A 24,397-nucleotide genomic window follows, 5' to 3' on the forward strand; every position below is an offset into this window, starting at 1 on the left:
TTAGAGAAAGATGTCACAGGATTCATTATTGTGAGCTATAGAAGGTGATTTGCATGATCTACATGATTTGGCCTGCCTGAGTGATCAGGTAGGGCTCCTTCTCACTGTGAGAAATTGGACTGAACTCCCTCCTTCACCAGGTCTCCTCTAGCCTTCAGATATCAATAGTGTCATTTTCCAATCTTATATTTAGAGTGTGTATCGGCCAACTTGGGCATACTGGTTTGTTTATCACTATTTAAAGTAGTGCAGAGGATTTCCCAGGGCTCCCCAAAGGATGTAGAAACAATTTCACTCCCCAGTAATATATTTGTGGAAACTGAAGGATTTTATGGGTGTCTTTCCAATCATGTGGGCACCCATTAGGGATTTGATGCAGCCCAGAAAACATATTTTGCAATTTATGATCTTCTCTTAGGGAAATATAGTGATGTGTTGCCAGATGGCTGGTTATTTGAAGGTCTAATTTTTCTTGTAATTCATCTTTAGTGGACGATCATGCCGATTTGTCAGACGAGCCTCCATCCCATCATGCATTTGGGTGCTGGCCAAGCCTGAATGGAACATTGTGTTTTCTCAGCACCTCAAGCTCCAGAGAGTCTGTCCTTCTCCCCGAACCTCCCCTCCCACCTCAGCTCCATTGAACGAAGCAGGTGATGTTAATATTGGTGTTGAGTTGTTGACAAGGACAACAGAAGTACAACCTGTCCCCATGCATCCCTGATGAGCCAGCTGATGAATGGCACATCACTGCTAATGTTCCTACAATGGTGCTGTCTAGAAAATGAGACAAAGACGAACACTTTGTGCAGGTCTGCTCCATGTCCTCTTCACTTTGGACACCAGTTTTTCTGGCAGTGTGGGTGGACTCGAAACAACTAAGCCCATGACCTCCTTCAGTTGTCCTATACTTTTGTTTTATTTTATAGGTCAACATTATTATTTTATAGTCAACTCGAATGCGTCCTGTAAGGGGGTTCTCCCAACAAAGAACTTCGGAACTTCTTAAGCAGAAAGATGCCACATTATCTGCCAATGTGCAGCAAAGTCTGGATACGTAGATCATATATTAGCTAATCTAATCTGCAAGGAGCATAGTCTGGTCTTTCATCACCCATTCACTGAAGAAAGTGTCGGGTGGTGGATCTCTTCCTGTCCACGTTTCCGTGTGATGCTGTCGGTGACAGCAAATTCATGTTTTTATTTGAGCCATTTTATCTTTCCTAGTGTGTTTTGTTTTAATATTGACCATATATGCCATTTTATATTTGTTTTTATTTTATTCTACCCCACCCCCAGCCCTTGCAGCGCTCTCTGACTCACATGGATCATGTAAAATGAAAGCGACAGCGCTGCTTCATGTCACTTTACCCACGCTCCCCTTTCTTTTCCACTGGCCGCAAACACCTGATTTCTCTGAGGCTAAAAATAGACTCCTTCAGACCCCGACTCCCCCTCTTCACTGCTCCGTCACCTCTTTCCCTTTTTCCTCCCAGTGCACAGGCTTTTATTGAGGAGACTCTCTGCTGTATGCCCAGTCTTTTCTTCCGTTTGCCAGACAAAGCACCATGTCGTCATTCAGAGTGGTGGCCTCTGTGTTAGAGAGATGTCAGAATCCTTCGACTGATATAGTTCCTGGTTCATACACGCTCTCACTGATAAGAAAATCCTGAGGTGATAAAGCCTGGTTTTCTACAGAGCTGGAAACCTGACCTCAGGACCCATTGAAATGTTAGCCAAAAATCGCAGGACTGTGAGCATCTATGAAAATGGCCTTTTATGGTCAGTGTGAGAGACAGCTTCTGTCTTTGGTCACTGGGTAGAACACTTTTGGGAAGGCTGCATTATTCGTGCTGCACAAGAGAGTTTGAGGTATTTCAGCAAAGGGCAAATAGACAGCCTCAGCTTTTTATGAGCAGCTCCCTTATCACGGACAGCTTATTTACCTCGGTGCCCTTTAATTGAGTACAGGCCTACTCCACATAGCTGACGACTCTGATTCGAATTTCTTTACACCAGACATTAAAGACAGGAGAAGACCATCCAGACCATAATTGAGACAGGTGGAGATTGTTGTGTTCAGATCAGAGTTGGTTTTTCTTCCCTCTTTTATGAATTTATTTGTTGGGGGGTGTTTTGGAGCTTGTTCCACAAGGTTCATCTAGCTATAATTCATTTGGATGAAAGCAGTCTTGCCATAATGTTTGATAAACTAAAATTAGAGTTAGTCTATAGGGAGTAAATATTATTTAAACTTCCCTTCACCCCCTAGCCTCTCTAGTCTGTTCCTGTAATTTTTAATTTTTTTGCAGAGGCTTGCTTTCGTTTTTATCCCTCTGTCCCCCCCATACAAACCAAACTTTTTAGATCAATTTTCCTCTTGGCTACCAGAGCATGAAAAATTGGGACACAAAGACTAATTTCTTCCCAAGGTTTCACTGAATTCAGTGTTTGTTTGTTTTTCTGCACATTGCTCTAACTCAACACTGGATCTTTGAGGTCTGAGCTATTAGTACTAGATTCATCCTAAATCATATTAAGAGCATAAAAAGCATCATGAGGATAGCTGCATATGGCAGAAATAATGCAGGTATAGTAGAAGGGAGGTAGTGGAAGGCCTGACATTACCAAAGTGCAGTATTAGCAGCGAATACGACCTGACATGCTTAATCTGTGAAACACACATATCTGTATTTAGGTTTATAGCTTAGCTGATGTGTGTCACACCCTTCACTTAAATTTAATCCAGCGTTCTGTTATATAGAGAAACTGTCATCGACATGTGTCACAGAGGCATAAATTTAGCTTGACGATATGGTGGAATGGGTGAGCTCAGTGTGAATGAGCCGTGGAGGGGAAGAACAGCGGCGGACAAAAGTGAAAGTGGAGACAGGAGAAACAGAAGAAAGAAGTATCAGCCCCAGCAGCGTCTGGTCTCTACTTTCCTCGTCACTCTGACTTCATCTGGGCAACCAATAAGGAAAGGGCCCTCTGTGTCTCCATGGTAACCCCCTCCCCTCCCCATCCTCCCCCCAATTCAAGCAATGATGGAGAGGATAAAGGGGCAGGGAATACATTTTGGCCCCAGGCAAAACATTTTTCTTCACAAATTTTGTAGAGTATAATCCATTTCATTTCTCTTCTTCAACATAGTTTTGTTTTTTTTAAAGGGCTGCCAGTTATGAGAGTGCTACTGAAGTTTATTTAATGTGGGGAAACTAAAAATAGCTTGAACAGACAGAGCAAAAAGGGTAGATTACCCATTGATTTTATGCCTTATCTTTCTCTCCGTGTATGGCCCTCAGAGCTCATGAATATCTGACATTTATCCAGGCTCCCGAGGTTTCCAGGTGTCAGAGAAGACCATGCTAATAACACAAGTCAGACTCACTGTTGCTCATTTAAGATTCATCTTTAAAACCTTCAATCTCAAATGGCCACCCTGAACCTGTTTTGTTTGATTGTCAGTCAGTGCATCTGCCTGGTTTCTGCCATTGGCTGTAAATATTGTCCCGCTGCACTTTGCAGCCACTTTGCACCATTGTGAGAGAATGCTATTGCCGTTGATACTGGAAATCCATTAGTTGTTATTCCTCCAAGCCTTTGAGCCAAGGTTTTGTGCTGTCAGTTGTGAGCAGGTAGTCACCAAAAGGCTCCACACACTAGCAACAAGGCCTTGATTCCTGTCGGCATCCTGCTGCCACCAAACACTCACAGGGGGTCTGATGGAGAGGTTTGAGAGAGATTGCCTAAGTCTTCAAAAGCATTTCCTGCCTGTGGTCCACACAAATTAACTAATGGGTTGGACAAAATGCTAGAGCGGCGATGCCTTCCTTTTCTGTGTCTGTCCAAGTTACATAAGAGCGCTCTCTGCGCAGTTGATTTAGGCTGTCTGAGCGCTTGGAGAGAATGACAGCGAGGGGAGATCCTCATTTAACCTTGGCACGTAACTGATTAATCCAAGTGTAATTTGCATATAAGGTCATCTAATTTTGGAGTTCAGAGTGAAGCGTGGCGTTGATTAGAGATAGAGTTGGTATGTAACAGGCTCGTTTTGGAAAACGATGGGCCCATGAGCACCACTGCATATAACAATGGCTCCACTTATTAAAGAAGCTTAAAGTTCTCAGCAGTCGCTGGGCACCAGATTTATTTGTGTCAAGTTCTAATTGCATACTGTGGGGATATCTGATCTAAAACATGACGTAATTTCCCCCTGGTTTAGAGCTTCAGATGTTCACTGATCTACCTTGGAGTAAGTTCATGTTTGCCATGAGATTTTGTGTAGCTATTTTCATGAGACTCAACAACCAACTGTATATTTGTTAATTAGACAAAGCAAAAATAGCTGATATAATAGTGTTTTGTTCTATGTAACCCTTAAATGTGGGAAGTCTTGCCAAGACTGTTTGCAGATTAAAACTCATAGTTGATGATTAATACTTTGGTTTGGTTATTTATCCTCGTGCTCTGCAGAAATCGTCTCTGCAAAAGTTCTGCTTTCCTCATGGCACCAGATTCTCTGTTCCTGTTTGTTCCCTTCCCGTGTAAACGAGGATCATTTTTAGAAACAGTTCTTACTTGCAGGACTCCTGTAGGAGGGAGAGGACAACGAGAAGGAGGAGGAACGCATCGGAGGAGATGCTCACAGGGTGTCACATATTTTTAGCTTTCCCTTGTACTTTGGTGATGAGCAAAAATAAAAAAACAAGGGCAGGTTGTGCATACCGCCTCCTTAGCCTGTGGAGGAGCACGGGCCTGAGGGACAGGAAGAGCGATGGCCTTATTCCAGTGCGCGTCATGGAGCCGACTGTATTTACAGTATGTGGCACAAGATGAGGCACCACTATTTATTGTGATTTTCGTTTTTTTATGTGATGAAACTGCCAACATATGGCACAGAGAGTGTCAGTGGTTACTCATGTCACTGCAGCAGCGTTTGTGGTGCACTCATCTTTGGTAGTAAGATATCTGATGTTTGGAGATCACATTATGTTTCATCTACAGTACATTGGTCTGTTTTGTAAGATGTGCCTCCCTTTAATTGAGTCTGTGATGTAGAATAAATGATGGATCATTCAGAGAGTTTTCTCTGCTCTTGCTCCTCCTCTCCTCTGCCTTTTGAATATGGAGAAAAGATAAATGTTTGCTCAACCCTTCGGGGCTTTATTGAAGTCAAACAAAGCAATACATGATGGTCTTTGTCAGATTGCCTCCCTCCACCCAAACTCCACCTGTGGACCGTGTAGAAACGTATTAAGTGGCTCTCCTGTGGAGTACTTCAAAAAGGTTAGAGCGTTCATAGTTGTAGAATGGATACAGGTTGTAGATCTTGATATAGATCGATTTGGCAATAGGAGTCAAAGGAGGAGGGAGGAGGGCATTTCCTATTCTTCATTAAGCCGTAAGGGGGGTGAATTGCAGCCTACAGGGTATAAATCAATTTTGTATTGCGTAATCTGTGCCAAATTGCTTATATTTATCACAGGCTATAACCCTGATTAATGATGCCTCACATTTTGCCCTTATTAGCTACTCCATGGGACAGGGCAGTCTAATCTTTGTACAGTATGTTTGTTTTTGAGATATGCTTCATTGCCTATTTAGTCACTGCAGGTCACGCTCTGGTCATGTATCGCAGGCAGCGCCGCACAAACAGTATTGTCTTAAGCCCCTTTGACATTTTAACCGGATTGGTGGATAAACCCATCAGCTCAATCAAGAGTTCTTGTCACAGGCCGAGGCCGTGTTTGCAGCAGTTGTCATAGCTGAAGTTGCCTCTGCAATGTCAAGGCAACGTTGTGTGAAACGGATCCGTGGTATTTTAGGCAGTCCAGGGGCTAATATTTTCCACTTGTATTTTAAAAGGGTCTTGCCTCCGGTCAGTCATGAGGGAAGTCCTGCCCCTGCCAACCCCCACCCCACCCCAGCACCCCTCCAACTCCTTCGGGATTCACCACCACCACCTCCTCTGTTGCTCCGCCTCAGAGTGTAAACATGGCTAAATTTAAAGAAGCACCACCATTGTGGCCTTAGGGGAAAAAAGCCTCCTGTGAGTCAACACCTCCCTCCCCCCCAGTTTTTTACTTTTTGTCGACAGCAAGACCCAGCTGCTGCTCCCTGTCCTGTGGTCAACCTGGTTGCTGTGCGTATAGCGTTCCGTTCCAAGCTTTACTGTATGTTGCACCTTCAGACACTATTAGTAATGTCTCTTTCCATTAATGTGGTCCAGAGCAGCTCGGGACTGCAAGGAGAATGGATGTCAGAAAGGCAGTTTTAATGTTGGGTGGAAGCGAGCGCATCCGATCTGTAACGGGTAATCCAGTCTTTGCTCTGTGGAATACGGGTTTCATCTGTTTAAGTCAGACACTTATCCGTGTTTGGAGGTGAGCAGATGTGCGCACTTTGAGCGCTGGATTGTTTATGCCTGGTCTTGCAGTCACATAGACTGTGTGTGTGTGTGTTTACATGCACTGACATCATATCCTAACCAATAAGAGAATAATAACCTGGTTTCTTTTTTTTAAACAGTCATCCTCTTGTCTGGAGGGACCCCTGATGGTTCAACCCACCTTCCCAGAGGGTCACAGATTAGGTAGTTGTAGCATTGTACGCCACAGGGTGCACCACCACCGCCACCACACATTTAACATGCTAAGAAAAGCTGTGGTGGGCAAAGGAATAAAACTAAATCCCACTCGAAGTATCTTGTGGTTATCGTTGGCCTCAGTTTTGTCGAAACAGGAGCAGAAACATCGGAAGCTGCTTTGTGATGAGTGCCGTGCATTGGCGTGTGCTGCTATTGCGTCACTGCCTAGAGGGGGGCAGAGACTGTATTTTTAGAAGGGAATGAGCATATTCTCTGAACAAACAACGTCAAGCGCTCTGCTTGCGTATGCTAGGATTATTGTGACCGGGCTATTTTTAAGCTCCGTGTGTGAGAGGGCTTTTTTCTGGGTCAAGCATGGTGCCAGTACTCTCTCGAGGCTGCTGGTGGATTGTGCATTACAGGTTCATTGCCATGCACAGCATCTGCATCAGTCACAAAGGAAACAGTCGGAGAGATTCAGGTTTAAACATCAGGGAGTTACGGCGTTTGAGGATAGATCTGAGTCTGCATTACTGCTGCAGAGGAGACACAACGATTTATATTCGCGGAGAAGTCAGAAAGCCTCATTAATCTGTTGCGTTTCATTGCAAACGGCATCGACGCCACAGCCGTGATGCATGAATATGTTTGTGCTGTGTTATCATTTAATTAAGACGGAGTATGCACATCACAAACTGACACTACTAATAAACACAGACAAAATATGTAGCAAACACAATTTAGCTGGAGCCAGTTTGTCATGTCCAACTTTGGCTGTTTCTCCCATGAGCCAGAAGAGAAGAGACAGATGGAGTTGAGAAACAGTATGCTGCAAGATTTTCATATTTCATGAAAAACAGTGCTGAAACTTAACATAAAAATTGCTCAACAGGAACAACAGATTGTGAGGAGGGGAAAACCAAGACAACTAGAAGGAACACAGAGTTTCTTTTATAAGATTTCCATTTAATTATTTTCTGTGTTCGCCAAATGTTTTTTGTCTCTGGCTAGTCACTCACTGCAAAGCAATGTGTGTATCATCATCAGCGTGTTGACATGGATTTGATATTCATATTTGATAGTATGAAATTGGTCATAGAGATGAAACCACTGAAATTCCTTGTATTAGAAATTGGACATTTTAAAACCAAACGAAATTATTAAAAACTGGAAGGATAGTGGGGAAACATCATCCTCAAGGGAGACATGTGTGAAAATTGTGACCACAGAGTTCATATCTTAACCCCATTGAGAATTTTTGAGAAATTAATGCAACTCTGGATAGAAATAAATGTTGTGACATTGCAGAAGCTTATCGAAACGATGCCACAGCAAATGCGTGCCGAAATCAAAGCTAAAGGCAGTCCAATGAAATACTCTGTTTGAGCAAAACAAGCAATTTGAATAAATCAGTCTGTGATGTTGGACTTTTTCATTATTTTCTGACATTTAACAACTAAAGGATGAAGAACAAAAAATGGGCAAAAAAAATACTTTGTAGGCGCCAGCATCACTTCACATCCCTGTGCTCTATTGGCACAACATGCTGCTGGATAGACTAATACAATGACTGCATGGTGTCCCTCTGTTAAGCCGCCTGCTGTCTCTCTTTGCATACCTGGTATCACTTCCTTGTGTGTGGTTTGCCAGTCGGTGGCAGCTGTCTGGGCTTTGATTCATACATGTACAGTGCTCATTCTCTGAGCAGATAATCAGACAGGAAAGTCTGACTCTTACCATGTCACACTCGGTGACTTTCAGTCAGCACAGATGTTACATCCTGTATCTCCGGCCAAGAGCAAGTTCTGAAACACACTCAAAAGTTTGTTGCGGCATCAGTTGCAACCCACATTCAAGCTGTTGCCACATTGTTGACCCGTGCTTCAAGTGGATTGTGAAGCTGTTTATCATCAGCACTGTCAACAAGGATGAGCACTGTGACCTTCCCCTCTATAGTCTGACTCTTAACACCTAGAGGCTTCTCAGTCTCCTGAGCCTCAAGTCTTTCTTTGAGTCTCTCCAGCTAGCCTAGTTTTATCCCAGGCTTTCCCAAGAGAGCAGTTATTTTCAGCAAAATGTGGCCTTCTGCTCCGATTTTGTCCATGCCTCTTCTTCTACGTAAAGCAAAGACATTATTAAAAAAAAAATGTATTGAAGACAATGTTACCCTTTACACCAGAGCACCTCCCAGAGAGCACTTGGTTCATGTTGAAAGGTTAGACAGGCTGCGTCTTTGTCCTGGCAGTGCGTCAGACACATTAGGTGAACATGTCTTCAGTTGTGGAGGAGGCGAGCGCTCAGTATGTGGAGGACCAAAGCCCTTAGTCACACCGAGACCCTCACCAAAGCTGGCCTTTGTTCACTGGATAAGTGACGCAGTGGGAATATTAGTGTGATTACACAGATTGGCTGGGCGCCAAAGCGAGGTCCAGTTGCTGCTGTAGGTGAGAAAAGAGTGAATGTTTTCTGTTACACAATGCAAAATGTGTGGTCACATTTGGAAAGTGTTGCTGTCTTCTCTTGCACACACTGTAACACATAGTGCAATCTCCTCAGCACTGACTGTACTACCACCTGAACACATGCTGAACCATCCCCTTATTTACATTTAGACTTTTAAAGGGATAGTTCAACATTTTGGCAAATTGGCCCATTGCCATAATCGCTATAGTCATAGCAGTAGGTTCGTTACCTTTATTTGTCGGTGTAAGCGATTTTTAGAACGGCGGAGCGAAGCAGCAGGCTGCTCAGAGCTATGCTATGGAGGCTAAAGGAATTTCTTGGTTTCCCTCATCAAACTCATCAAATACACAATCCAACAACTCCAAAACGCTGTCGTGGACAAGTTGTGACCTGCACATTCACCACGCTATGAGATAATAACGGAACGTTACGAAACAGAGCCGTTTTCGAGGTAAATACAGGGTAAATACAGAGTCTGCTTGCTGAAAAACTGTCCCTGAACGCAACGTGCATCAGCGGTTTTGCATGAATTTACCTCTGAAATGGCTACGTCTCGTAACGTTCCGTTATTATCTCATAGCGTGGTGATTGTGCAGCTCACAACTTGTCCACGACAGCGTTTTGGAGTTGTTGGGTTGTGTATTTGATGAGTTTGATGAGGGAAACCAAGAAATTCCTTTAGCCTCTGAGCAGCCTGCTGCTTCGCTCTGCCGTTCTAAAAATCGCTTACACCGACAATTAAAGGTAACGAACCTACTACTATGACTATAGCGATTATGGCAATGGGCCAATTTGCCAAAATGTTGAACTATCCCTTTAAGTCTGAGGTGTTCAGCTTTTTTGTCCAAGACACTCTTCACTATACATTTATAAAAAAAAAATGAACATCCACGTAAAGATGACGTGATTCTTTTTGTGTGCCGTCATTCATTTTGACAGAAGAGTTCATTCAGCTAGTGGATGTTTCCCCTTCGTTATTGACTCCTCTTCAGTTAATGTGTCACCTCATCTGACACCTGTGATATTTAATTTAGATAAACTCCCACTAAAGCACAGTACAGTGGTGTACAGTCATGATCTTGTTTTCTACTTGCTTTGCTTTGGAGAGTTGTTCTTCCCACAGCGGTCAAAACAGACTCCTGCAACTCACGCCACCCACACGCTGAGTATGTATAGCCCACACCTACCCCTATCTGCCCAGTGGTTTGAAAACAATGCTTTGTGTAATTCTAAGACTGCTATTTGTGAAACCTCAATCATGCGCAGAGTGTGGGGGGGGGGTTATGTAAAGCTCCCCACCAAACTGTAATCCCTCTTATGCAGAGTGAGCCCCCCCATGTGACGGTGCTGAAGTCCTGGGAAAGACAGGGTGGCTGGTAGGACCGTCAACAAAGGCACGGGTGCTTTCCGTACGCTCCGACCGCCCGGCACACACACACACACACACACACACACACACACACGCACGCTGAGCTGTGGCCTGTGGTATAAGAAGAGAAGTTTATCCTGAGAAGTGCCTTACTTGGATGTGAAATGCTGGATGGAGACACAGCGCTGATGGTCGTTCCTGGATGCCAAGACTTGGATGCCAAGACTTGGACCAGACATATAGTAACTAAACTGAGCATATACTCTGAATGATGCTCCAGCTGCTCGCTCTTCTTCATCTGCGTGTGAGCCAAGAGAATGAATGCTTGTCCTTGGTTGTGAATATCAGAATCTTGCAGCTTCTGAAAATAGGCTGTGCGCTGTTATCTTTTGCTCATAATGAATTTTTGTCGCTGATTCAAGTCGGTTTCCGCTGTTGCTTGGTGGATATTGATGAAGAACTGCTTGAAAAACCTTTTTTTTTCCCCGAGATCCAGCATCAGGCTGAACAAGATGTTTTTACTCTATGACTTTGACTATCACAAACATCACAGACGACAGTGTTTATTTTGGAGTACATTTACAGCTTCCGTACCTCATGCTTTCTTTTGGTGTCTTTTTCCTTAGGAACCATCAATGTGGGCTTCAGCTGGTGATTTGACGAGTCACACATAGGAGCTCCCGGAGGTTCTCCTGTCCCCTCTCCCCCTCCCTTCCCTCTGTCCCTCCCTCTCCCCCTTCCCTTGTCAGTCTTCCCCCGGATCCCCCTCCCCTCCCCCCCCTTCTTCAAGATTCACCATGCTTATCAAGGAGTACCGCATCCCCATGCCCATGAGTGTGGAGGAGTACCGCATCGCCCAGCTGTACATGATTCAGGTGAGATTACACAACCCGGTGTCGGCCACCATATTCTTAGCCATCAGGCCAAAAACGATACGTGATCTAGACACCAAGGGATGAAAAAAGAAGAAGTTAAAGAGGAGATAAATTCACACAGTATTTTTCAGGAGTGTGATTATAGCGTGCCCAATTATGAAATGATTGGTCACATGGTATCTGACGCTGGTGGAGTAGCAGAACAAAGGGGGCTTGTGTGCCGATAGATTATCCAAATTAAACTCTCTGAGGCTGGCTGTTTCCATTCGTCACAGGCTGCATGTTTTTGAGAAGAAGGGTGGGGGCACCGCGGTTCCATGCAAACTGGGTGCACACACATACTTCACAACGGTGACAACAAACATTACCTTGTCAGTTGTGGACAGTTTCATTTGTTTAACCAGGCTCTTAGCTGGAGACTGAGGGTCTGTTTAAGTGAGTAAGTAAGTCATTTTATTTATGTAGCACTTTTCAAGAGCATCGAAAGTGCTTTACAGAACTGATAAAAGAAAGGAAATATAAATACATATAAGTAGAGAGGGACATAAAACACAGTAAAAGCAGACATAAACAAAACGTACAAAAGAAACATCATAAAAAGGCAAGTTTAAACAAATGGGTTTTATCTGCTTTTTGAAAAAATGTCCACAGTCTCCTTTAGTTTTCATCCTGGAGCGTTGGACTGCCAGCAGGCCCTGATCTGAGACCTGCTGGAGACAGAAGGCAGCAGGAGATGGTTTATGTAGCCAGGTGCCTGACCATGCAGGGCTCTCAATGTAATCACAAGAACTTTGAACTAAATTCTGCGTAAGAGCTTTAGGGTTTACAGCTGTGCGGGAAAGGCTGATTTATGCAGCTTTTCCAAAGTGGCAGCATTTTCTCTTCCTATGGCGTGTGTACATGAAGAAGGATTTATTTAATCCAGTGGTACTGCCAGGTGCACAGCAACAGCAGTACACATGCAACATAATCATAACAACTTGGACTATGTTTTTACTGCAGTCCGAGGTATTACTCAGTAGTTATTACTTATTTAGTTGGTATTGCTAATGCTTAAACATGTTGTACATGTTGTATGACATGATGTGTATTTTTCAATTAAAACCTCAGTAGTCTTAAGCGGACGCTGACATTGGCACTAAGCATTCAGCCATTTGAAGGGATTTGAGCTGCATGATTATGTAATGTGTAGCACAAGTGGTAATTTCACATTTGAAGAGCAGGTTGACGTTATGTGAGGCATTTTGACAAGTTAAGACTGTCTTCTGTAGACTGGCTTCTTTGAAAACCATGTATAATTGAGTTAATGTGAGTGAAGGTTTGTCTTAAATCAGGAAATACGAGTTATTAGCTTTAAAGTATGCATCCAGCAACTTGGCAGCTAAATGTGACACGGATATTTATGTTGAGTTTCCATTAGCTTAGCTTTATAGACAACACAAAGCAAAAATATGGACCCTAAAGAACTTAAGAATAACTTAATTCATACTCTTCACATATATTTGAGTTAGGTGATCATGCTTGGCAGCAGCAGCCCTCAGGGAGCAGCTCCAGTGAAGAATGTATGAATTTATGACTTGATTAAGGAAACCCCAGCATGCCTACAAGCTATTGACCATCCCACACGTGTTTCTCCTTCAACTGTTAATCATACACCCAAATTAATGAGCCTTTACGTCATTACAGTTGTCTAACACTAATATATCCACTACCACACAAGCCACAGCCCTGCTCACTTGTGTTGCCTTTAGAAAGCCTCTCTTTTTTCTATGTACTATAAAAACAATTTGTCTGAAAGTGTTCCTGACATTCTGTGAATACCACCTTTTAGTCGTAGTAACATTGTATCGTACAGGCATTTCTTTGTCCTGTCTGCCCGGATGGAAATAATATTTGATGAGTGCAGCGCAAGTCCATGTCGGTTTCAGATTTGTTTTTAGTTGACAACCTTGTCTGAGCTGTTGTCTCTCTTCATACCCCCCCTGTGTACCAAACAGACAAGTAATCAAGCTGAGGTGTAGATGGTTTGTAACATGACTCAGCAGACATGCCCCAAAGCAAGCAGACGTTTCAAGATAGCACAAACTAGTTGTACGCCACATGTCTGTACACCCAATCAGTTCTCTGGTATTTTCTGCTGTATCAGACAGTGGGTAGTGAAGAATTATTTATTATGTGAAAAGCTACAACTACAGCATCAGTTTTGACCTGCTTGGCTTTGAAATCCTTAAGACGGGTTAAATTTAGTCAGATAGGAAACAAACAACATGTGACACTGGTGAGAGCAGGATACCACAGTTCATATGTGCGCTCAAGAGGAATTCTTACATTAGTGAGTGACCCATAGTTACCTTTCCCCCTGACCTCACCCTCCCTGCACAGCATTGTTGCTGTGAGGCTTCTGTCGCCGTGGCAACCGTGACATCAGCAGCGTGCCGGTGGTCAGGTTTTGTTCAAGAGAGGGAGTGAATAAAAAGAGGAAATGGAGGATAAAAACAGAGACTGTGAAGGAGGGAGGGAAAGAAATGAGAGAGGAGGTGGAAGGAAAAGGAAAAAAAGAGAGAGAGAGAGAGAGAGAGCTGTATTCTGGGCAGAGAGGAAGCAAGGATTTTACTGGTGTCTGTAGATACCCTCGCTTCATTGCTGTATGTTGCCAGGGCAACTGCAGCATGTAGGCCTGCCTTGCCTGCAACCCATCCCCAGTGTAAGGCTCATAGATGAAGTCAGGGCCTTAGGAAAGTCTGGCCATATCTGCACCTCAGCATGCAAAGCCCCACCCCGTCTCGGCCTCACAACACCGGCCTTCCTATCTGACAGCTAATTGTACATTTATCATCCCCACATAGGGGGGGGGGGGGTTGCAGTAATGGATGAGGAAAATGCAGAATGTGTGAGAGATTGAATATGAGTGGATCTCACTGTGTCTCATCCATTCACACACATCCATCATGCTCCAACTGAGCAAACGCATGCTGTGTGTGGAGGAGAGTGAACAGAAGCATCTCGAACAGGAAGCACGGGTCTCGAACTCTGATGGCAGGAGGCGGAAAAAAAATCAGGATGTGACTCCTATCCTGTCTGAGCTGTTGGATTTAAACATAGATAGTCGGCTGTCATCGCGGCAGCTTTTACTTTTGAAGTGTTCGGTGGTTGTTTAAAGTAAAATGAGTGAGTGATGTGGCGAAGGTTCTAGGTCACGACTTGCACTCACAACACAGCGGACACTTTGTCTTTGTGTACGCAGCCAAAAAGGATTTCACAGAGTAGATGGAGCGAGAGCCCTCCTGCCTCCCCTCTGAAGCCGGTCGACACACTTGCGCAGCACTCTCGAAGAAACGTTTGTCTTTTCTGTTTCCCCCCACGTGTATAGTTTACATCCATACACAAATGAACAAAGCGCGCACATGTTCATCATCACACAGTGTTCGTTTAAGTCGAAGCATGTTGTCTACTCTCCTTGGGAAGCAAACGAGCCCTGGCCAGTGTTTTGTAATCGTTGTCTGGGCAAACTGGAGAGACTCATCTGTCACTCCGGGGGGGGGGGCAGTTACCTGTCAGCAGCCTGATTAAACAGTCCACTGCAAAACACAGAAATAAGTCTTTTTTTTGTTCTTATTCTTTAAGGATAAGAATTACATTTGGAAAAATCTGTAATTTCTCTTAACAAGTTAGTGCTCACATTAGTGCATTGATGTTATTGTGATTATCTAATTGAAAAACCAACTGGCAGTCCTCTAAGTGGAATAACAGGTTGTGTTGTTTCAGGCGAGTGTTTCTTTACACGATCTGTGAAGAAGACCTATTATTGGGTTTATCTCTCTATTTCTTGGTGGTATACATCTTTTTAGTGCTTATATGAGTGGACCGCTCTGTAAACTTGACGTTTTTCGGCTACATCAGCTATGATCCGATGTCTCCTGCGTCGGCTGCTGTATGTGGCGTCTGTGCTGTGTCTTGGGAGCTCTGTCGGGGCTGTTGAGAGCAGAGCGGGTGGCTAATGAATGACCTGTCAGAGGTAATGAGGTCCGGAGTGCTGGCCGCCTCATGGCTTCCTCCTCTCTCCACTCCATCGATTCGCTGCCTCGCCTGCATCGCCTCTCCCTGCTGAACTGACTGGAGAAATCTGTCTCCCTATTATGGCCAGCGCTGCGCTAAATACTGCCTTAAAAACATACTTTGAGCTGTAGGTTGAAAGACTGGACGACGTCTGATAAGAGGAAAAAAGATGATCTATCAGTAATCGCTGCCATTTATGGTCTTTGCTCCTTGCTCCCTGCGTTTTAATATCGTCAGCACTTGGACTATGCTCTGCTGTCCAGGTTTCCTGTTCCATTGATTTCATAACCATCGCAAATCACGTTCTTGCCAGGCCACGCATTCCTGCTTTTAACGTTTAAGTCACCTAGCTGCTGCTCTACTCGACTGCATCAGCAGGCTCCACCTCGTCTTTCTTACTCTGTGCACCTGGAATGTAAATATGAGAAAGGTGTGGCTCCATGAGCTGGTTTTTGGGCTTCCTTATTTGCATTTCAGTGCTGACTGAGCTTTCAGGAAGATGTCACTTTTAGTGCCAGAGTTTTTGTCATTACAACTGACATTGTCCAAATTCCTAAGACGGTTATTATCTGCAAAAGGAACTACATGTATTAAACATTAAAAGAAAATGTGTGTTCCTACCTTTAACACTACCCTTTCACTTTCCACTGCCTATAAGCATAAACACCTTGTCACCTTTGTTTTCCTTTCTTTTTTTTTCTGACAGAAAAAGAGCAGAGAAGAGAGCTGTGGTGAAGGTAGTGGGGTGGAGATCCTGGAGAATAAGCCCTACACGGACGGTCCAGGCGGGATAGGCCAGTACACCCACAAGGTTTACCACATCGGCATGCACATTCCCAGCTGGTTCCGCTCCATCTTGCCCAAAGCAGCGCTGAGGGTTGAAGAGGAGTCCTGGAACGCCTACCCTTACACCCGCACCAGGTGAGATTTGCCTCCGCAGAAAGGCCGCCCCTTCAGAGTGGGAGGCAGGCCACATTTGTTATTTTAATTACTGTATCGCAAGGCTGTGCGCATGAGTTGCTCACTATTTCAGCTTTAGGTGCACACACATTTATAGATGCAGGCGCCACCTGTTTAGAAGATAGGTGATAAACCAACCCCTGCCTATATTCAGTGGATTAGCACACAAATGAGCATGAGTGGTGAGTTTAATGATGCCTGCAGAGCTCCAGACTAAGTGTTACTCGGAGCACAGTGGCCTCTAACTTAAAATTTTAGGAGTGCAAGCAGAAATTTTAGGGGCGTAAATCGACTTGCAAAGCAAACATCCACATTTCCTATTCCTTCATGATCCTCAGACATTGGCCTTCCACCTGTAATAACAGTAAGAACAGATTCCTTGAGTCACCACTTCCACGTTCCACTAGTGTTAAAAAAACAAACAGCAAAATTTACCTGATGCACATGTGCAAGAAGATGAAAAATTTACCTCAAGACTTGGAGACTTTTTAAGGAGTCTCACACTAAAAACCAAAAGAAAATAAAGAGCTCAGAGAATATTCCCAAGCAGACCATCAGATCGGTGTGTGGCCAGCAGGGCTCCCAGGAGGTTAGACGTCCGTGGCCCCTCGCTCTAAGGGTGGCAGTCCGTTTGTCTGTGTGGGGCCGGGCAAACACAGAGATGTGAAGGTGATGAAAAGAGGTGTGCCCTTGACTATACTGTCAAGATATTGATAGACTGCATGTGCCTGTTGACATATCTATTCAGCTGGTGACAGCGTGGCTGCAGATGCCTCGGCTGCAACAGATGGGCATGGCTCGCTTGTATTCTATCCTCAGCAGCGAGAGAGGGTGTTATCACTCCTGTAACGCTCTTAATGAAATAGTTGTGATCTAGACCCACTCGGTTTAAAAGTAAGTCTAAAACAAAGACAGACGTCAACCTGTAACACACTTTGCAGTTTGTTGGGACAGGTGTTATGTGTCTGTCTGTCGTTTTAACTCTGTTGTTATTTCTTTCTCTTCAGATACACCTGTCCCTTTGTTGAGAAGTTCTCTATTGACATTGAAACCTACTACAAACCCGACACAGGCAACCAAGGAGATGTCTTCAACATGTCTCCTGCAGACAAAAGACAGAGAACTATTGGTGAGACACATTTTGTAATCATCCTGGAACATTACTGCAACATACACTCACTTATTAAGATGCTATTGTTTGTCTATTGAGCTGCTATAAATTCCCCTTATAGTTGCTAGTAAGCAAGCTCATATGTTCTAACATTAGAGAGTATGTTGCAATACTTATTCATGTAACGGATTAGTTTTTAGTTGTTTTTGTCTTGACATCTGTCCTCTTGTAACTCAAACACAAGCAGCAGGTGAGGCCCACCTCTGGCAGTTTAACAGTACTGCATCTGCTTTTTCCACAAGGTTGAGAGTGTGTTTGTCCACCAAAGATAAAGTTTTTCCGATATTAATGGTCTTAGGCCATGCAGTGACACAGTTACAACACCAACTGTCAAAGTTTAAATCAGTCACTCGTTCTGTCAGTTATCGTCGGTTATAAAAGGAATTTCAAAGCTTCAGGCACAAGCCCATACAAGTTCTGCTACCCCACCCACTATATACACATGATGACAGGACAGTCACACCACGGTAGGTTTTATCGGTGCTCTGCAATCAAAACACCTGGCCAGTGGCCATATGAGTCATCGCTCATTGAATATGAATTGTCTTTGCCAGATCCAATTGACATCGTGACAGATCCCATCCCGCCCCACGAGTACAAAGCAGAGGAGGACACGCGGCTCTACAAGTCAGCCAAGACCCAGAGGGGTCCTCTGCGGGACGACTGGATAGAAGAATACAACAATAACCCGGGGAAGACCCCCATCATGTGTGCCTACAAATTGTGCAAGGTGGAGTTCCGCTACTGGGGCATGCAGTCCAAGATCGAACGCTTCATTCATGATGTTGGTGAGTGACCAGTCACAGATGTGGTAGTTTGTTGCTTTTACAAACATTATATTTGGACAAGTGTATTATTCAGTTTCAGGATTTTCCGTGTATTGTGTGTCATATCTCCCCTCGTCTCTCCCTAGGACTGAGAAAGGTGATGGTGCGTGCCCACCGGCAGGCCTGGTGCTGGCAGGATGAGTGGTACGGTCTCACTATCGAGGACATCAGGCAGCTGGAGCTGGAAACCCAGCTGGCCCTGGCCACGAAGATGGCCCAGTTCAGTCAGGCAGAGGAGGCCACTGAGGCCAACGGAGGAGCTCCATCTCCAGACAAAGATCAGGAGGCCAAAGAGGCAATCAGCTCTATAGAAGCTGAGGAGGTGGTTGTCAGCACAGGAGAGACTCTCCAGCCACGAGGTGTACTCACCAAGCAGTGGTCCACTTCCTCCCGCTCATCCCGCTCATCCAAAAGAGGAGGTGAGGAGCATGTCATTTGTCCTGAGCCCTAGTGTGTGAAACCACAAACTACAAAGTTTCTCATTCTGGTTTCTGTAGCTCTGCACAATCGACTTTATTTACGCAGTATGACACACTCATGACTCCTTTCGACCTTAAAGTTGAAGGTATACAAACTACGAAGTCAAACTGTAAACAGCCATGGTGATATCTGAGACATGTCCACAGTGGACGAGAGCATGTGAGGAATTCAACTAGGTCAAACATCAAGCTTGTGCAAAGCCAAAGTTGCTCCATGTTTCAGAGTCAAAAATGTTTCCTTTTTGACCTTAAGTCCATGCTTTTCACTTCATTATGATGAAACTCTGATGCATTATAATAGGCAACATTTTCAATACAAAACAATTGCCCTTGTATTTTTAGTGGTTTCGTCTGCACACAGACGTGCACACAGTGGCTCCCAGGCTGAATAAATCATCTTACTGAAGAGCTTTGAGCTCAAATAGTTGAATTGGTGTTAATCAAGTCAAACACCTTGGGAGCAGCGTTTTAGTATGCACGCTCTGCTTTTGTACCACGCTTTGCTTTTCCGTTCAGGGCCTGATGTTTTTCAGAATGTTTTTATTCCGTTGGACTATATTTACTCACGCCTCCACATTTTTATGTGCTAACCAACTTCCCTCGCCTCACCCCTACAGCCGCGTGCTCAGTCTTACCTGGGTTATTTTTAGCATCACCTTTGACATCACAGACCACATGTCCTCACACGCCCATTTCCAGTGTCACCCCTACCTCAAGGCAGCACTCACTGTAGCCGCCACCTGGACCCTGACTCTCATCCAGCGTGCCTCGTTTCACCCTTGTAACTCCCCCCCCTGTGGTTCTCTCCTGGGCTATTTATAGCAGCAGTGCTGACATCACAGACCAGAGGAGGCTGACGCTCTTCACAGTGACCCTCCCCTCCACCGCTGCTGTTTTCTTCTGTGCCTTGACAGCTACAGCTGTGCCCCCCCCTACCCTTCCCCTCACCAGCCAGCCCCTCAGAGCGTGCCCCCCCTCTCTTTCCTTTGCACTTATGATATATGAGGCATAAACTGAGGACCCATGACAGACAAGGCCCGCTTTTAGTATCGCCATTTTCCTCTGACTGGCATAGTGTTAGTCTTGTGTTCTTGTAGCTCTGCTGTGTTACATTAGGCCTGAGTTTTCACACACCCCCTGACCACCAAGCAGTCCATCTGTGATGAAGTAATGCACCACAGAGGCTGTTGCATGTTTATATAACACTGTATGTGTGCGTGGGGGCCGGGGGAGATTGTGAAATATTTCTTTGTTGTAATGTGCGTGTGTGTGTGTGTGCGCGCGCACTTGTTAAAAAGGGAAAGAGAGAGGCTGAAACACATGTCCCAAAATAACAGTGGGTTTTTTGCTCATGTGCTTTTTTTTTTTTCCCAGTGAGCCCGTCACGTCACAGCATCTCGGAGTGGAGGATGCAGAGCATAGCGCGAGACTCGGATGACAGCTCGGACGAGGAGTTCTTTGACGCCCATGGTAACGACACTTATGATTTTAAATTAAAGGATGAAGTCGGATCAAATGTATATCGTGCTCAGTTTTCCAAGAACCTGTTTTGCTTACTCCTCCCGCTGACTCTGCATGCATGTCTTTAACCACAGATCAGTTCTTAAGCTTCCCAGATACCCAGCATGCTTTGGGGCTGCAGTTGAAGTAGGTGGGGGTGTGGTGGTGCAACACCCAGGCTATCTGCTGGATGAGCTTGGCCAAGGACACGGGCCAGGTGTCACAACCTGACGTCAAGTTCAGAAATTACAATCATATCTGCCCTTCAGCCTGTCCCTCATAAACACACACACACACACACACACCCCTCCCCCAATGATTCCCAGTGTTTATAGTCTCAGAACATTTTGTCATGATCATGAAACAAGAATAAAATCATGCATGTTTCTGTCACTTATTATTTTGATAGTGATTTTGCTGCAGTCATTCGTTGACACCTGTTAAAAGTTTACTTTACGTTTCTGCTCCTGACACTCGAAGTAAATGGAATACAATCATCAAACTGAATTGTGTTGACATCCAGTAATTTATTGTGTGTTGCAGTGTTCATGTTTGTATGGATTAATTACTATGTGTTGAGTCTCTGAAGTCAAAGCACATCACATTTTATCAAATGACCTGATTAAAGTTATGACTGCATCGCATTAATTAGTGCACATGCCCCTCTCTCTCAGTGATTACTGTTGTGCCCATTTGCGTTATTTATGATTTACAGATGTCACTACACTGTAAAGACAACTATATGAAATAAGCAGTTACTCAAGGTAAATACGTACATAGGGTTGGAGGAACAAATATAACTTATTGAGATACAGAGCAGAGCCTTTGTACACAGTGTGTGCTTTGCTGCCTGGATGAATCACATGATGGAGGTACATAGATTAAATATGGAAACAGGCTGACTTGGCTCAGATTGCCTTTGATATTACATTTCTATCTCTAAAGTGTGTTTGCGGTTTTGGTTGTCTTGCAGTAAGCATCTATTACAAACACTTGAGATACACGGCCAGGTTTATTTTTAACTCCCATGTTCGCCCTCTCTGTGTGGCTGAAAAATATTTTTCTAGTGAAAATGAATAGAGAAAAGCTTCAGGAGAAGATGAGTTTGATTTGATTGACCAAGGTGCAGTGAAATCTATAAATTATTTATACATCTACAAAGCCATGATTTTTCACTAAGTGATACATTTCTTTATCTATATTATTTAACAAGATGCAAATGAAACTGAATTTAAGTTACTTACTGATTTAATTTAGGGAAAGGCTATTGATGATACCTCTATTTTCCAGTTTAAGACTGGATCTTGTATTACTTGTACTTTTAAATGGAATAAAATGAAGCAACCAAGGGAATTACTATAAATCAATAAACTTTGATGTTGAACTGACACCTCCTGTTTTCTTTGAAATTCGACCAGGTTGTGGCTCAATCATTTTCTTTTGATGTATTCTTGAGAAACTGGCTGCAACCAAGTCGCTGTAGAGAAAAATGATTTCCATTTTTTTCATAGCAGTTGTGTTTTATATTATTTATAATATAACTGCTGGGGAAATACATGGAAGTACATGAGATTTGTACATAAAATGATAGGTATTATTTTCAATTTGCTCTCATAAACCAGAGTAAACAGGAGGTGGCTGCCTTTTTTTCTCAGACATGAAGATACTGGCAGTAAAACAAAAATGTCCCAGGAGAGAAATTATGGGATAAAAGGGGATATTCTTTTTTAAAACCTGAACCTTGCTTTTTAAATCACAGATTAATGTCTGTGGATGAATAACACAGTCCATCAATATCGCTGGATGAATTCAAAGACGGACGCTGGTTTAAAACCTTTTCTCAGTAGGTAATAGCTTAGTAAACAGATAGTTGTTTTTTTTTGTTTAAAAAAAAAAATCCGTTATGGTAATAAAATTACACCTCCTCCTGTCCAGTGTCTCTCTGCACACGTGTACAAATGTAAGAATGTGTGACAGATCAACACAAAGCTCATACTTCAAACATGTAAACGTCCAGTGTAGTTTGTATTTGATGGCCACCACAGTAGCAATGATATACATCAGGTCGTTCAATAATGTCTATCCAATAATTTTTATGACAATGTCTTATGGGAAAGCAAGACTCGACGTGTTCCTTCATGCTTCGTGTTGGTCAGCTGTTTCATTAGGGACATACTGTATGAACTCCAGTCATGTGTTGCTGTTAACCGCTGTAAACCCGGTCGTAACTGGCGTAATGACTGATTTAAAGCCCCGAATGGCACATGCACTTCAGTTAATAATGATTTGTTCTTTTGTTGCCTCTGCAGAGGATCTCTCAGACGGAGAGGAGGTCTTCCCTAAGGAAATCGCCAAGTGGAACTCTAATGACCTCATGGACAAGATTGAAGCCACAGACGCAGAGGAAACTCCTGGTATGATGAAGAACCTCAGCGCTTCATCACACTCACTCTGCTGTCACACTTGATGCTGAGTATGTGTGTGTGTGTGTGTGTGTTTGTGTTTTCAGGTGAGCTGTTCAAGGAAATGACTGTGGATTATGAAAGAGCAACCAGTGAGGAAAGACTAGATGAGGTATGTGTGTGTGTGTGTGTGTGTCAGACATGGAGTGTGTGTTTACAAAGCAGAATCCTAACCAGCCGTCTTTGAAGCAGAATCATGTCTGAAAGAAATATTCCTGCAGGTCAATCTACAGTCAGCGCCCTTCAGGCCCCGCGGTTTTTCTTTGATATCATTTTAGCTATGCTTTTACTGTGAAAAACAAACTTGGTGTTGTATATCAGGCTTTGGAGGATAAGAGAAGGGCTGTTTGTCCCTGAGCCTCTCCATCCTCTTGTGTTCAGATGCGTGGCTGTCTTAGTGGCCAAGCCGATAGCTCTCCCATTCCCACCATCATGGTAACGAGGCACCAGTCAGTAAGTAAACATTTTGGCCCCAGTGCACTGTGGACTTTAGTCGCTCCACAGAGACCTCCGATCCCCCTCTGAACAAAACCCAGTACTTACTGCCCCCTTGCCCCTTCTCCCTGCTGTTGCCCAAACCCGAAACCATGTGTTCCTCCTCAACCTCACCACCCCCTCTGTTCAACTCTCGTGTACTTGCAGCCGTGGCGTTTGAGTGTACGTACAGTGCTTCTATGCAAAATGTGAAGTTTTGGATCAGAGTGGACAAGACAAAACTACACATTGTGTTGTTTCATTTAATGTGACTTGTCCCGAGGAAGCATTGTCATTATTGTTTGCTGTTAGTTGAACAGTTGTCCAGGTGGAGTGTAGGTTGGTTGTGTTTTGTTTCCCTTCATGGTGCTCCACCCTTCTGTGGTTGTGAAAAGTTTGTTGTGTGGCCCATGTTTGAAGAGATGGACACCACATGTCAGAAGTCATTACTAACAAAATAATTTGATGCACAATTGCAAAAGCATAATAGTTTATTTGTAATTTCCCCCCCCATTCTTGGTAAGCATGCTTGTTTTTTTTGTTTTTTTTAACTGTCTTTGGTTAAGCTCATAAAGAGGTTGTTCTTATCAGTAAATCTACTATTTATTAGGCATTCACCAAAAGCTTAGTGTTCCTCTGTGTTACCACTCATCGCCCTTCGTTCAATTCCCTGTCTCCAGGAGAGCTCGTCGCAGCAGTGCCTGCAGCCTTCCAAGATCCATGTGCTGATCTTGGTTCTGCACGGAGGGAACATCCTGGATACGGGCGGAGGAGACCAGAACAGCAAGCAGGCAGACGTCAACACCATCAGTACAGCTTTTGACACAGTCATGCGTGTTCACTACCCTGCTGCGCTGGGACGCATCGCCATCCGCTTGGTGCCCTGCCCTGCCATCTGTGCCGAGGCCTTCTCCTTGGTGTCCAAGTAAGAGAGGACGCGCATGTAGACATTTTTCTGCAGGCTGCGAGGATTGTGGATAATGATGAAAGGTTTCGGTTTATTAGCTGTGACTTGCTGTTTGCTTATGATGGAAAAGCTCCAGGTGCAGCTCATGACTATGGACCCTTCTTCCTGTGTTTATTTCTTCAGACGCCTCTGTGGTTTGTTTTGGATTCAAAAATATGTTTGGGAGTTGATTTTTTCCGGGTTTTTTTTTTTTGTCTTTTGCGGC

At 44.0% G+C, this 24,397-nt stretch overlaps 1 protein-coding gene across 10 annotated transcripts in view; it reads left to right on the forward strand.

The window, feature by feature from the left end:
• LOC146981474 (membrane-associated phosphatidylinositol transfer protein 2-like) overlaps window positions 1–24,397 on the forward strand; it is a 42,725-nt gene that overhangs the window by 7,071 nt on the left and 11,257 nt on the right. For 7 of the 10 annotated variants that reach the window (XM_085786715.1, XM_085786720.1, XM_085786718.1 and 4 more), the window contains exons 2-10: window positions 11,048–11,296; window positions 16,059–16,273; window positions 17,320–17,441; window positions 18,038–18,271; window positions 18,397–18,729; window positions 20,164–20,259; window positions 22,599–22,703; window positions 22,799–22,863; window positions 23,906–24,150. In XM_085786715.1, the coding sequence (XP_085642841.1) occupies window positions 11,219–11,296; window positions 16,059–16,273; window positions 17,320–17,441; window positions 18,038–18,271; window positions 18,397–18,729; window positions 20,164–20,259; window positions 22,599–22,703; window positions 22,799–22,863; window positions 23,906–24,150 (1,493 nt within the window). In that variant the 5' untranslated portion in view covers window positions 11,048–11,218. Of the gene's footprint in view, window positions 1–10,537; window positions 10,726–11,047; window positions 11,297–16,058; window positions 16,274–17,319; window positions 17,442–18,037; window positions 18,272–18,396; window positions 18,730–20,163; window positions 20,260–22,598; window positions 22,704–22,798; window positions 22,864–23,132; window positions 23,205–23,905; window positions 24,151–24,397 lie in introns of those variants that run through there. The other 3 variants (XM_085786724.1, XM_085786716.1, XM_085786717.1) reach the window with 3 other exon arrangements.

The sequence above is a fragment of the Trachurus japonicus genome, chromosome 9 (genome assembly GCF_045865225.1).
Source record: "Trachurus japonicus isolate A0001 chromosome 9, Traja_1.0".
Taxonomy (NCBI): Eukaryota; Metazoa; Chordata; class Actinopteri; order Carangiformes; family Carangidae; genus Trachurus; species Trachurus japonicus.